Below are 13468 nucleotides of genomic sequence, written 5' to 3' on the forward strand. Positions count from 1 at the left end.
GGCAGTAATTTACTATAAACAAGAAAAAGGTATAATACTAGTGACAGGTACATTGAGAAAATGTAAAAAAAAGAGGGCATAAATTCTGTTAGAATTTCTGAGATTTATGATTTTTTGTGAAAGACAAATTTGCCTCTCACTGCAACAGTTATATTAACTTTTGAAGGACTAATCAACTGGTTTCTCATGCAAGCTGTTTAAAATTCTTTCATGAGACTGATCAAACGGTCAATTACAGTTAAGTGATTCAATAATATTAATGCTGAATGTAGGGAGAAGTTCTATGTCAGTTACTGATTACTTGATCGCATATCCATAACTCACCAGTGTGAGGCGATCAATTTCTACTCGGTAAAATATACGTATTTCATAAATATAATTAAACAATAAAGACATAATAATTTTACTTTTCATTCACAAGCATTCTTAAGCCTACCGGGCTGATCTAGCGGCAAACTCACAGTTGTAAACTCAGATGTTTCAACAGTTGATTTTCAAAGTCAAAGATTCTGAGGTTCAAATCCTAGTAAAAGTAGTTGCTTTTATTCAGATTTGAATACTAGACTGTGGATACCGGTGTACTTTGGTGGTCAGGGTTCAATTAACCACACAACTCAGAAATAGTCCTTGGGTCTCTGCAAGACTACGACTCGTTTACACATCACACATATCATAATCATCTCATTGGATTAAGGGGATTTCTTATCGTTCACTACTTAAACAGATGCAGGGCATGTAATTTATAATACTCAACCCATTTGAGGTGACTTAAGGGTGGTTACTTGACCAATGTAAAAAAAATTTAAACCCACTTGTTTCCTACGTTTCAGGATCATAAAACTATTTTTTTTAAATTTTTTATTTAAGCAGTTTACCTCTGGTGGCCATTTTTGTTACAGTGCACACACTTATTTTTGTGATTGTAAGGATTTACAGAAAAAATCATAACTAAAAAACTATTGCTCCAGCAAGGATGAAACCAAAAGCAAAATCATTTTTTCTCAAGGTAAAAGATTGATCCAGCGGTTTATTTACCTATCTCTCTTCTTCCTATGAGAAAATTACCAATAAATTTGAACATGAAAAATGGTGAAATTCCACTTTTGGTAATTTTTTCAAGAGGCAGGCATGGCACACACAGCTTAAATATTTTTCTATATATAGGTATATGTTAGCAGTTTTACCATAAATAATATTAATGGTGATATACTAACCCCTAAATTTTTATGAATTTTTTAAAACTATTTCCTTTTTTTAAATTCAAATTCTGGCTTCAAATAACTACAATAGGGCTGGTGATAAAAATCTCAATTTGCACAATTTGCAGTGTTTTTGTAGATGTTTGTGACAAATAGAAAGGTTTCTTGTGTATTGTTCTAATAAAAAAGTTCTAATTTCTCAAAAATCATGAAAAACCAATTAAAAGCGATACCATTTTGACTCGCTAAATAAGTGCTCCAAGGGGGTTTCTTGTCTTCTTGGCACTTTAATATTTTTATACTTATTACTATAGTTGAAATAGACTTGTTTGAACGATTCAACTGCAGTGTTCATGTTATAACAAGCGCATGAAGTCATTTCCAGTCATCAGCAAAATTCATGTTGCAACACGCTCATTTACGCTTGCTGCATCATTTAACTTTGCAGTTACAGATTGGTCTGTCTGACATTAGTCAGTGACCTGTTCACATACTTACCGATTGTCTTAAATTGCATCCTGTGTTTGGAAGTGTTTATTAAATAAATTTTACTAAATAGTATTATATTTGCAAATTTTAAAATCGGTTAAATTTTTACATTATTTTCAAGAAATTTCACATAAAACAATGAAAGAGCAATGTTCCAAAGTAATATGAATGAAGAGTGTCATTAAACAGTGCCAAAGAACTCATTCAAATTTGTGAATTCAGTGATGAAAACCAACAACTTATTTTTTATCTATTAATTCAGATGTCACTAGTTTTGACACTGTAGATATCATGAAAAAACATTTTTGTCAAAATTCAGTCACCTGTATGGACAGTTCTGTTGTCACCCTTGAGAACTCAAAAAAAATGTTAAGAAAAACTTTAGACAAATAACATTAAAGCAAGCTTTTAAAGAACATATTTTTCCAAATTTAAATTTAGTTCCTGGAAAGACTCTTTGTGTTAACTGTTTCAAACGTACTTTTTCCCAGCAAAACAAAGAACTATACGAATGCAAAGACCAAGAATACATTGCCCCGCATCACAATATTGAACAACTCAATGCTGCTTGTAGTATTTTGTGTGTATCACCTCCATCAAAAGCAAAACTGGTTGTTCTCACGCAATTTCAAGAGAATTATCAGAAGAGATATCACAGCTGTTGGTTAACCACACTAAATAATAAACTTTCATTGCTACAAAAATAGGCTATTACATTGAAGAATAATTATGAAATTATCATAAAATTTTGCTATTAGTTATTTTTTCTTTGATAGTATTTACAAAAATAAACCAGTATAAAAATAAAAACAAATTCATAAAAAAAGATGTAGGCTACTCATTTAATTCTCAGTATTGGTAAGTATTACAAGCATTTTTGAATCAAAATTGTATTACGTTACTGGTATCGGTTAAGTTATCATAAATTACAACCTAACATTTAAAAAACAGTATTTTAAAAACATAGAAAAATCAAATTCAACAACATAGGGACTAAATATAAAAAAAATGCTAACTGCAAGGAAAACAAGAAACCCCCTTGAAGCAATTAAATTATTAATGATAGGTCATAATTTAATAATAATTTAACCAATACCAGCAACCTAATACAATTTTGATTCAAAAATACTTGTAATACTTACCCAACTGAGATTTTAATGAGTAGCCATCTTTTTTTTCAAGACTTCAGTTTTATTTTTATATTTCTAAACACTATCAAAGAAAAAATAAATTGTAGCAAAATTTTACGATAATTTTGTAATTATTCTTCAGTGAAATAGCCTGTATTTGTAGCAATGAAAGTTTATTATTTAGTATGATTAACCAACAGCTGTGATATCTCTTCTGATGATTCTCTTGAGATTGTGTGAGAATGACCCATCACTGTAATTAATTCAACTGATATCAACTTTCTCAGGACTTTGCAGATCAGTACCACACTTTGTTTCGTTGAGACTTTAGAAATGATGTACATGGTCCAGTTGGGTGGAAAATGAACCTGCACATCGCCGTTTTCAAGGCTAATATCTACCACTTCTCCTATCCACCACTGATATTCATACACACAAGCAATTTTTTTTTTTTCCTTAAGTGAAAGCGGTACAATACTTGATAAAGGATGGTCTTGATAGTCCTTGGAGTCTGAAGTAAAATAACATCTTACAATGCCTTCTGATACAGGAACATACTGTGGTAGCTTTTAGTACCAACAAGTCTTTCACAGCAGTAAAATGGCTTTTTTAGAGTTTCTGAAATCTTAGCTATCTCATCTGATTTAATCATAAAATACTTGATGTTTTTCAACTTGTGATTACAAAATGAATACATTTATTATCTGACTGTTTAATGGCCTTTGCAACCTCTCATTTTGTTGTACCTCCCACACAATCATAGGCGTTTTTCTCGTGGGATGATCCAAAGAAATCCCATTTGGCTTCAAGACCAAAGTATTTTTTAGTTACTGCACAAATTAGCAAAATTCCTTTTTATTTTTATACTGAACTGAAGCACCATCAGTAAAATAGATGATTTTTTAATGTTGTGATGCATTTCCTTGATATGGGCTGTTAAAAGTTTTTGAAAGCAATAAAATGTTGCTGCACTGCGCTTCAAGTGATCACTTAAAATACACACTTTTATGTTGTAATACATAATTTTCTTTGAAATAGAAAACAAAAGGGTGAACTGTGGCTTGGCTCTTTGACCCAATGCAAGCTTTGTATCTCATCTTGAACAAGAAATGAAAGGTTTTCTGCAACATCTGCCACTAAACATTCTTCTTCACCTAATTCTGATTTTTTTCTTCTTAAAAAACTGAGCTTGAGAGATTTTGACACAAAATGGTAAGTTTTCAGCTTTTCCAATTTTCCACTAATGATTCGAAAAACTCATCGTTGATCTGAAGAACAGTAATTATCTCTGTCCTATTAGCTGTTACCCACTGTTCATACATTATTGTATCTGGCAACACATCATACTCTTCGGAAAAGTTTCCTGACAACTGGAAATGACTTCAAGCGCCTATTATTATTATTATAAGGGGGGTTAAGAAACCCCCTTGGAGCACTTATTTAGAGAGTCCAAATGGTATCACTTTTATTAGTACAATACCCAAGAAACATTTTTATTTGCCATAAACATCTACAAAAACACTGCAAGTTGTGCAAATTTGAAATTTTTATCACCAGCACCATCAGAGTTATCTGAAGCAAAATTTGCATCATTAAAAAAAAAATTAGTTTTCAAAAATTCATAAAAGTTTAAGGGTAAATACATCACCATTAATATTATTTATGGTAGAAGTATTCACATATACCTACATGCAAAAAAATAATTCAAACTGCCTCTCGAAAAAAATTACCAAAAGTGACATTCCATTGTTTTTCATGTAGAAGTTTATTGGTCATTTTCTCATAGAAAGAAGAGATACAGGTAAATAAACCACTGGATCAATCCTTAAGAAAATATGATTAAATTGCTTTTTGTTTCATCCTTCCAGGACCAATAGTTTTTAGTTATAATTTTTTTCCGTAAACACAATCACAAAAATAGGTGTTCGCACCTTAACAAAAATGGCTGCCAGGGATAAACTGCTTAAATAAAAAAATTAAAAAACAAATAGTATTAAGATCCTGAGACATGTAGGAAACAAGTGGGCAAGTTTCAATATTGTTAAATTGGTCATGCAACCAGCCTATGTTTTTTAGGACACTTCAAATGGATTGACCCTAATGTCTTCTTTTCTTTTTGAGATTCAAAAAACTGTTATTAAAAAATAGATTAATTAAAAATTAATATAATACACCTTACCAGCATGCTGATACAATCTCTAGATCTTTCGGCTTACTTGAAAGCCATCATCAATAGTTAAAATGAATGCACTGAAGTCAAATTTTAAAAACCATAGTTAAAATTTAAAAACGGTCATGACTGTCCTGGTCCTACCAGTATACTCTAATTTTAAAATTTTAACTATGATTTTTAAACTTTGACTTTAACGCATTAATTTTCCTCTCTCCTTGTAATGGTTTCTAAGTAAGCCAAAAGATCTAGAGAACATATCAATGTGCTGGTAAGGTGGATTATATTAATTGCTAATTTATTTATAATTTTTTTAACATTCTTAAAAACATTTTTTTTAGCATTCTGCGCAGACTTAATATTTGCAACTATTAATGTTTTTTTTTCTATACTATTTTTTTTTTTTTAAATTTATAAATGTGATAAACAATGCATGTAATTAATTTGTAGATAAAACTAGTTAAAACAAACCTCAGAAACTAATATGTGGTATTGTCAAAAATTATAATGATAAGACACACTAGTCTTATAAGCAGTAATGTGCGCAAAAATGTTATTTTTACTCTTGGGTGACCAATACATGTAAAACATACCAATTAATGAGTATTAGTGATTTTTTTTTTATATTAATAATTATATTTTTATCTTACCCTACTGTTTTTCTTTGCTTCCTATTAATTAATCTATATGCTTTTTATTTTGCAAATCATGGATTATTCAAAATATACTGAAAAAAAAGAACATTAAACTTTTAATTGTATATTTTTTATTTATCTCCTATATGTTTTCGTTTTAGATGATACCTAAAGTAGACTTCATAACAATCTCTTATTAAATTAACATTGTAAATTCTTTGTTTTAATAAAAATATACTAACCTTTACTGCAAAATAATAAAATATGAGTTAAGTCCTGATAATTATTCATGAATTGTAGTAAAGTGAAATTTTTGTCAATTCATTGTTCAGTTTTTCTGGCAAATGGTATTTCTTATGCTCAGAAATGTTTTATCTTTATAGTTTGACTTATAATTTATATTTTAATGAAAATTTTATTCATTATTACAAAGTTACCAAAATTATTTTAATATTATCTACCATTTAGGTAAAATTAGAATAATATAGATTCAGGAGATTGGAGATTGGAATGCAAGCATTGGAAAAGGCAAGGAAGGAAATATAGTGGGTGAATACGGGCAGGGCAAAAGGAATGAAAGAGGGGACCGACTTATAGAATTTTGCACGAAGTATAATTTAGTAATTGCCAACACCCAATTTAAAAATCATAATAGAAGAATATACACTTGGAAAAAGCCAGGCGATACTGGAAGGTATCAGATAGATTATATCATGGTTAAGCAAAGATTTAGAAATCAACTCGTTGATTGCAAAACTTACCCTGGAGCAGACATTGATAGCGACCATAATTTGGTGATAATGAAATGTAGATTGGGGTTTAAAAACCTGAAGAAAAGGTGTCAGATGAATCGGTGGAGTTTAGAGAAGCTTGAGGAAGAGGAGGTAAAGAAGATTTTTGAGAAGGACATCGCAAGAGGTCTGAGTAAAAAAGATAAGGTAGAAAATGTAGAAGAAGAATGGGAGAATGTTAAAAAGGAAATTCTTAAATCAGCAGAAGCAAACTTAGGCGGAATAAAGAGAACCGGTAGAAAACCTTGGGTTTCAGACGATATATTGCAGCTGATGGATGAACGTAGAAAATATAAGAATGCTAGTGATGTTGAAAGTAAAAGGAACTATCGGCAATTAAGAAATGCTATAAACAGGAAGTGCAAACTGGTGAAAGAAGAGTGGATTAAAGAAAAGTGTTCAGAAGTGGAAAGAGAAATGAACATTGGTAAAATAGACGGAGCATACAGGAAAGTTAAGGAAAATTTTGGGGTAAATAAATTAAAATCTAATAATGTGTTAAACAAAGATGGTACACCAATATATAATACGAAAGGTAAAGTCGATAGATGGGTGGAATATATTGAAGAGTTATACGGAGGAAATGAATTAGAAAATGGTGTTATAGAGGAAGAAGAGGAAGTTGAGGAGGATGAAATGGGAGAAACAATACTGAGATCTGAATTTAAGAGAGCATTAAAAGATTTAAATGGCAGAAAGGCTCCTGGAGTAGATGGAATACCTGTAGAATTACTGCCCAGTGCAGGTGAGGAAGCAATTGATAGATTATACAAACTGGTGTGTAATATTTATGAAAATGGGGAATTTCCATCAGACTTCAAAAAAAGTGTTATAGTTATGATACCAAAGAAAGCAGGGGCAGATAAATGTGAAGAATACAGAACAATTAGTTTAACTAGTCATGCATCAAAAATCTTAACTAGAATTTTATACAGAAAAATTGAGAGGGGAGTGGAAGAAGTGTTAGGAGAAGACCAATTTGGTTTCAGGAAAAGTATAGGGACAAGGGAAGCAATTTTAGGCCTCAGATTAATAGTAGAAGGAAGATTAAAGAAAAACAAACCAACATACTTGGCGTTTATAGACCTAGAAAAGGCTTTCGATAACGTAGACTGGAATAAAATGTTCAGCATTTTAAAAAAATTAGGGTTCAAATACAGAGATAGAAGAACAATTGCTAACATGTACAGGAACCAAACAGCAACAATAACAATTGAAGAACATAAGAAAGAAGCCCTAATAAGAAAGGGAGTCCGAAAAGGATGTTCCCTATCTCCGTTACTTTTTAATCTTTACATGGAACTAGCAGTTAATGATGTTAAAGAACAATTTAGATTCGGAGTAACAGTACAAGGTGAAAAGATAAAGATGCTTCGATTTGCTGATGATATAGTAATTCTAGCCGAGAGTAAAAAGGATTTAGAAGAAACAACGAACGGCATAGATAAAGTCCTACGCAAGAACTATCGCATGAAAATAAACAAGAAGAAAACAAAAGTAATGAAATGTAGTAGAAATAACAAAGATGGACCACTGAATGTGAAAATAGGAGGAGAAAAGATTATGGAGGTAGAAGAATTTTGTTATTTGGGAAGTAAAATTACTAAAGATGGACGAAGCAGGAGCGATATAAAATGCCGAATAGCACAAGCTAAACGAGCCTTCAGTAAGAAATATAATTTGTTTACATCAAAAATTAATTTAAATGTCAGGAAAAGATTTTTGAAAGTGTATGTTTGGAGTGTCGCTTTATATGGAAGTGAAACTTGGACAATCGGAGTATCTGAGAAGAAAAGATTAGAAGCTTTTGAAATGTGGTGCTATAGGAGAATGTTAAAAATCAGATGGGTGGATAAAGTGACAAATGAAGAGGTATTGCGGCAAATAGATGAAGAAAGAAGCATTTGGAAAAATATAGTTAAAAGAAGAGACAGACTTATAGGCCACATACTAAGGCATCCTGGAATAGTCGCTTTAATATTGGAAGGACAGGTAGAAGGGACAAATTGTGTAGGCAGGCCACGTTTGGAGTATGTAAAACAAATTGTTGGGGATGTAGGATGTAGAGGGTATACTGAAATGAAACGACTAGCACTAGATAGGGAATCTTGGAGAGCTGCATCAAACCAGTCAAATGACTGAAGACAAAAAAAAAAAAAAAAAATAGATTCAGGATTTCATAAATACAAAATTCTTAACATTAGGTTTAAATATTCACCCAACCTTAACACACCTGATGTTATTGAATGAGTTAACTTTAAGGTGGCATCATTAGCTTAGGCATCATCTAATACAAAAACTTATGGGAGATAAAATAAAAAATTATTTATTACAATTAAAAATTTAATGTTTTTTTTCAATATATTTTGAATCTACGATTTGCAAAATGAAAATGACATAGGAAATAAAGAAAAAAATAAAGGCAAGAAATATAATTAACCTTAACATAATTTAATTAGATTAAAATATAATTACTAGTATAAAAAAGTAATTGTTATGAGAAGATTAAGAAAAGATTCCACTAGCTTCCAATGTCTCATGGCAATAAAAGGATGCAAAGATGAACCTCAACTCCCAAGAACTTTTCTGATGTAAATAAACTGTGATCCAATTCAAATAATTTTGAATAATAAACAAAGAAAATATAATCTACAATTGTTATCATTAATAATTTGTAAACAACAGCAAGTAAAAACATGTAGTCATCCCACAGTTCCACAAACAACTACTATGTGAAACACCCAGCAACATGTAAAGCTCTTAAATGAACACAGTACACTAATAATAATAAACAACTTGTAATCATATAATGAATACAAACTATAATGCTTAAAAGGGTAATGATGAAATTTAAAAATTTTATTTGGCTAAAACCAGTAAATAAGAAAATATAATGCAACTCCTAAAAGTACAATCAATGCATTTTATACACAAAAGTACACATATTTATAATACCCAAGTATACTATATGAAATGTAAGTTATATAAAAAATTGAAACATAAAATGTGCTCGAGTTGTAACATTTTACAAATCAAACTGTAAACACCGTAACTTCCATTAAATCTGTCAAAGTATAGCCATTTACTTTTTAATAAAGTTTTTATTAAAAAACTTAACTATTATGATTCATGTTAATATTCTGAAAATACATATTACTATTCTAGATTTTTAAGGAAAGTTTAACTGAACAGACATTTTGGTCCTGTCGAAGTAAATAAATAAAAACTGAACAGAATACACATTAAATATAACACACATCAATCAGAATTATAAAATAACGACAATGCTAATTAAAATATATCCTAATTCAGGTAAATTGTAAAAGATTTTGTAAATTTAACTACATTACCTTCTCCGATTTTTTCCAATTTTTCATATTTCTGCATTATGTTAAGTAAGTTTTTGCAGGTATACGAGAAACTATCACAAAAATTAAACTGATACTGTTTTTTCCGATATTACAAAATTCATGCCTGTAATTTAAAAATTAACATTCGTTCATTTATTTTCTTGACACAACGCATCTTATCACGATTACACCATCACAACGGCCACCTCAGTACACAAACCATACTACCATTGTGTGCAACGCTCGATCAGAACACGGATTTTGAAGCAACTACTGGAGTAACGATACCTAAAAAAAATTTAATATTCAGCAGTTATTTCATTTATTTATTTTGAAACAATGCAGCCTCATTTTAGGCAAGAAAATTATTATATATGCATTCCGTTTAATTTATGTGAAGACTTTTATTTTAATAACATAACAAAGTAAACCAATATGTCAAGCCATTAAAATAAAAAGTCTATAATTTGGTTATAGTGAATAAATCACTTTACAAGTAATAAAATGTTATTATACTCTTAAATTCAAAAATATGAACTGTTAACTGTGAAAAACACAAAATGCCTTATAAATGACTCAGTAAACTTCTACTGATGTTCATAAAATTTATTCTTGATACTTAAACATTAGTTGACTCTCAAAAAAAAAATTCAAAAGAATGGATGTAAAATATAATACTTTCTTTTAATGGAACACTAGTTAATAAAAGTAAAAAAGAATTCTATATAATAAATAATTTTTTTACTATCTTATTAAAACTTAACTAAGATCTAATAATATTATGGGATTCCATTTTAAATAATTTTTTATATATATGGTTATTTCTTTGCTTGTATCATGACTATATAAATTTTATCAAGGGGAAAAATATATAAATATTTACACACACGCATGCATACACACATATTTATTTATGAAAATAATAATAAGTTATGTATTTCAACGATCAACAACTCACAAAAAACTATCAACATGCTGCAAGAATTTCTGAGAAACAACAAATAACCTAAACCATATAATAATAAAACATAAAAGAACAAAACTATTTTCTAACAACAATTAAAATTATACTCAACTACGCTTACTTGGTTCACCCTCTTCTAATCTTGATAAGATATTTTTTTAACATTTTGAAAAGCCTCAAACATTTAATAATGAGAAATATAAGGTAAAATATTATACTGGCACCATTGTGTTTGTATGATATAAAACTTCTGTACAAAGGTAACATAAAACATTGTTATACATTCCTCACACACATTTAAAAACTATATTCCAACATAGATTTCATTGCAGGCTATGAAAATATATAAACATACTGAACAAATAAAATAATGACACGAATTTAAATAATTCAGAATGAATTAGTAAAATTAATTTGTGCATATTTTGTAAACTTTAAATTAAGATGTAGAAAATGCAAGTGGTTTTTTTTTAATTAGTATTATTTTAAAAATCATATGGAATAATATTGTTCCTATAAAAGAAGTTATTTTAATTATAATTTAAAAAATTGGTTGGAAGATCTTTTAGATGGTTTGTTAATTTGTTGAAAATAGAATTGGATGCAGAATAAGGTCCTTTCAACAAAAAAAATTGTATTGCATATACAAAAGCAGTTCTGTTATTTAAACTTAGTAGAAGTGGATATTATTATTTTTTAATAAGCGATTACTCCTTTTGGCAGATTGCACTTTAATAAAATAAACCACACAGAAAGGTTAAATGTTTTAATTTACTTTCCACATCATCTATTTATTCGTGCCAAACTATGAACTGACAGCCCATTTTTATATCTTAAAATCTTGAAACTTATTCTGAATTTTTGTAGGAGACTCAAGAGATGATTTTTAGGCAAATTATATAGGCATTAAATATTACAAAAATAAAAAATAGCAAACCTCTTATCTTACTTAACTTTACCTTCTCTGAAATATTAACCAAACTCTAAGATGAATAAAAAATTAATTAAAACTCATACTTGTCTGTAACACATCTAATCACCTCACACAACAAAACATACAGCTGTCTTATTTCAGTGCAAATAATACACCTCTGTTAGCTGATAAATATATAATGAAAAATTTGATACAATAAATCATCTGACTCACAATATAAATAAATCTGCGGTACATAAAACATAAGACTGATATAAGAAGCACACTTTATAAAACAGTCAATACTAACATATATTAACAATCATACAAAATTGCCAATACTCAGGATTTTGAAAGCAAGATTAAGTCCATCTTACTTTCAAAGTCAAAAATAGAATATACAAGCTCATTCACAAAATGTATAATACACAACACACAGAAATCGAGAAGTATACCGATTAGGTTGTAATTATTGGGTTAGGTATTACATTAGATAAACAGATGCATTTACCCTTATGTACAAAAAAGTACATAAGTTCTAGATGCATCCGAATCGACTTTTCATAAAACATCTCATAAGAACATGAAAGAAAAAACCACATGCAAATTTTACACAGCCCACATAAAAGTTGAGACCTAAACAAATTTCAACCAAATGAAATCTACCAACAATCTAAATTTGTTAAAAAAAACAAACTAAGAAGCAAAACCACTTACATTAAACATAAGATTTACATAACAGGTCTTATAATCTTTCGAAGACTGGTGGCATTAACAATAGTGATGCTACAAATTCCATCAGTAAAAATCAAAGTCAACTTCAAAATACATTCAGAACAAATTTAATTTATTTTAAAATGAGCAGTGTATAATTTTTTAATTGTTAAATCATTTGTCATGCTGTTCAGTGATTGTTGTTTAATGTATTGTTTTAATACTATATAATAACCTATGAATTTCCTAAAAATTGCTGATACATAAAGCTGCTAGCAGATTTTAGTATAATGACTTTGTGAATTTCATCATTCTGTTTGATATTTCTTACAAAACATAATTTTAATTGATATGAGCTTATTTAAATTTCTATTGAACACTAATTAGTTTTTATTTTTGAATAAATACTCTCTTTTTAATAAGATACATTACTCAAGCTATAATGTTGTCAGTTGGTTTTATGGAATTCTTTAGTCAGACGCCATCATTGCTAAGTATTTTTTTTTAATTCGGAAGGTAAGTACTCGGAATGTGGTAAAAAATTTTGTGAATTTGAACATGTTCATTATATTATTGTACATTTGTATGTTTCATAATGTTTCTTTTTAAAAATTCATTGGTAAAGTAATATTATTTTTATAAAAGAAAATCTTTAAATTGTACTTTAAATAAATTGATGGGAAGATTTTTTAAACGGTTCAATAATTTATTAAAAATAGCCATGGAAGCATAATAAGACCCTCTCTCATACACCCAAGTGTTGTATTTAGTTAAACAAAAATAACTCTTTTCTGATTTCATAGAGGGGGGGAAGAATAAGAAACTTACTTATTCTTAAATATGTATTTGTCTAATATAGAATACTTCATAAGTATAGCAACTCTTGTTTATTAATCCATTAACGTTATGTTTTTCTCATAATGATTTGTTTTCTTTTACTTTTTGTTCTGAAAGCTATATTATATTTACCTTTTTTAAAGTTTTTGGGTTATTTCTTCTGAATGCTTATTTATGTACACTACTGCGATGTTTCTTTCATTTCAATTGTGTAAGTATTTATTTTGAGTAGGGGTAAATTTTGAGTAGGAGTACGCCTCAATATCCATATGCATT

The 13468-nt window shown here is 29.1% G+C and overlaps 1 protein-coding gene across 6 annotated transcripts in view; it reads right to left on the reverse strand.

Moving 5' to 3' along the window:
* Window positions 1-11803, reverse strand: part of Cdk5 (Cyclin-dependent kinase 5) — a 94107-nt gene extending 82304 nt beyond the window's left edge. For all 6 annotated transcript variants that reach the window (XM_075381245.1, XM_075381241.1, XM_075381239.1 and 3 more), the window contains exons 1-2: window positions 11688-11803; window positions 9765-10052 (exon numbers count right to left, since the gene is read on the reverse strand). In XM_075381245.1, the coding sequence (XP_075237360.1) occupies window positions 9765-9801 (37 nt within the window). In that variant the 5' untranslated portion in view covers window positions 9802-10052; window positions 11688-11803. The remainder of the gene's footprint in view (window positions 1-9764; window positions 10053-11687) is intronic.
* Between the last annotated feature and the right edge of the window lie 1665 nt (window positions 11804-13468).

This window comes from Lycorma delicatula, chromosome 13 (assembly GCF_047948215.1).
Source record: "Lycorma delicatula isolate Av1 chromosome 13, ASM4794821v1, whole genome shotgun sequence".
NCBI classification, from domain to species: Eukaryota; Metazoa; Arthropoda; class Insecta; order Hemiptera; family Fulgoridae; genus Lycorma; species Lycorma delicatula.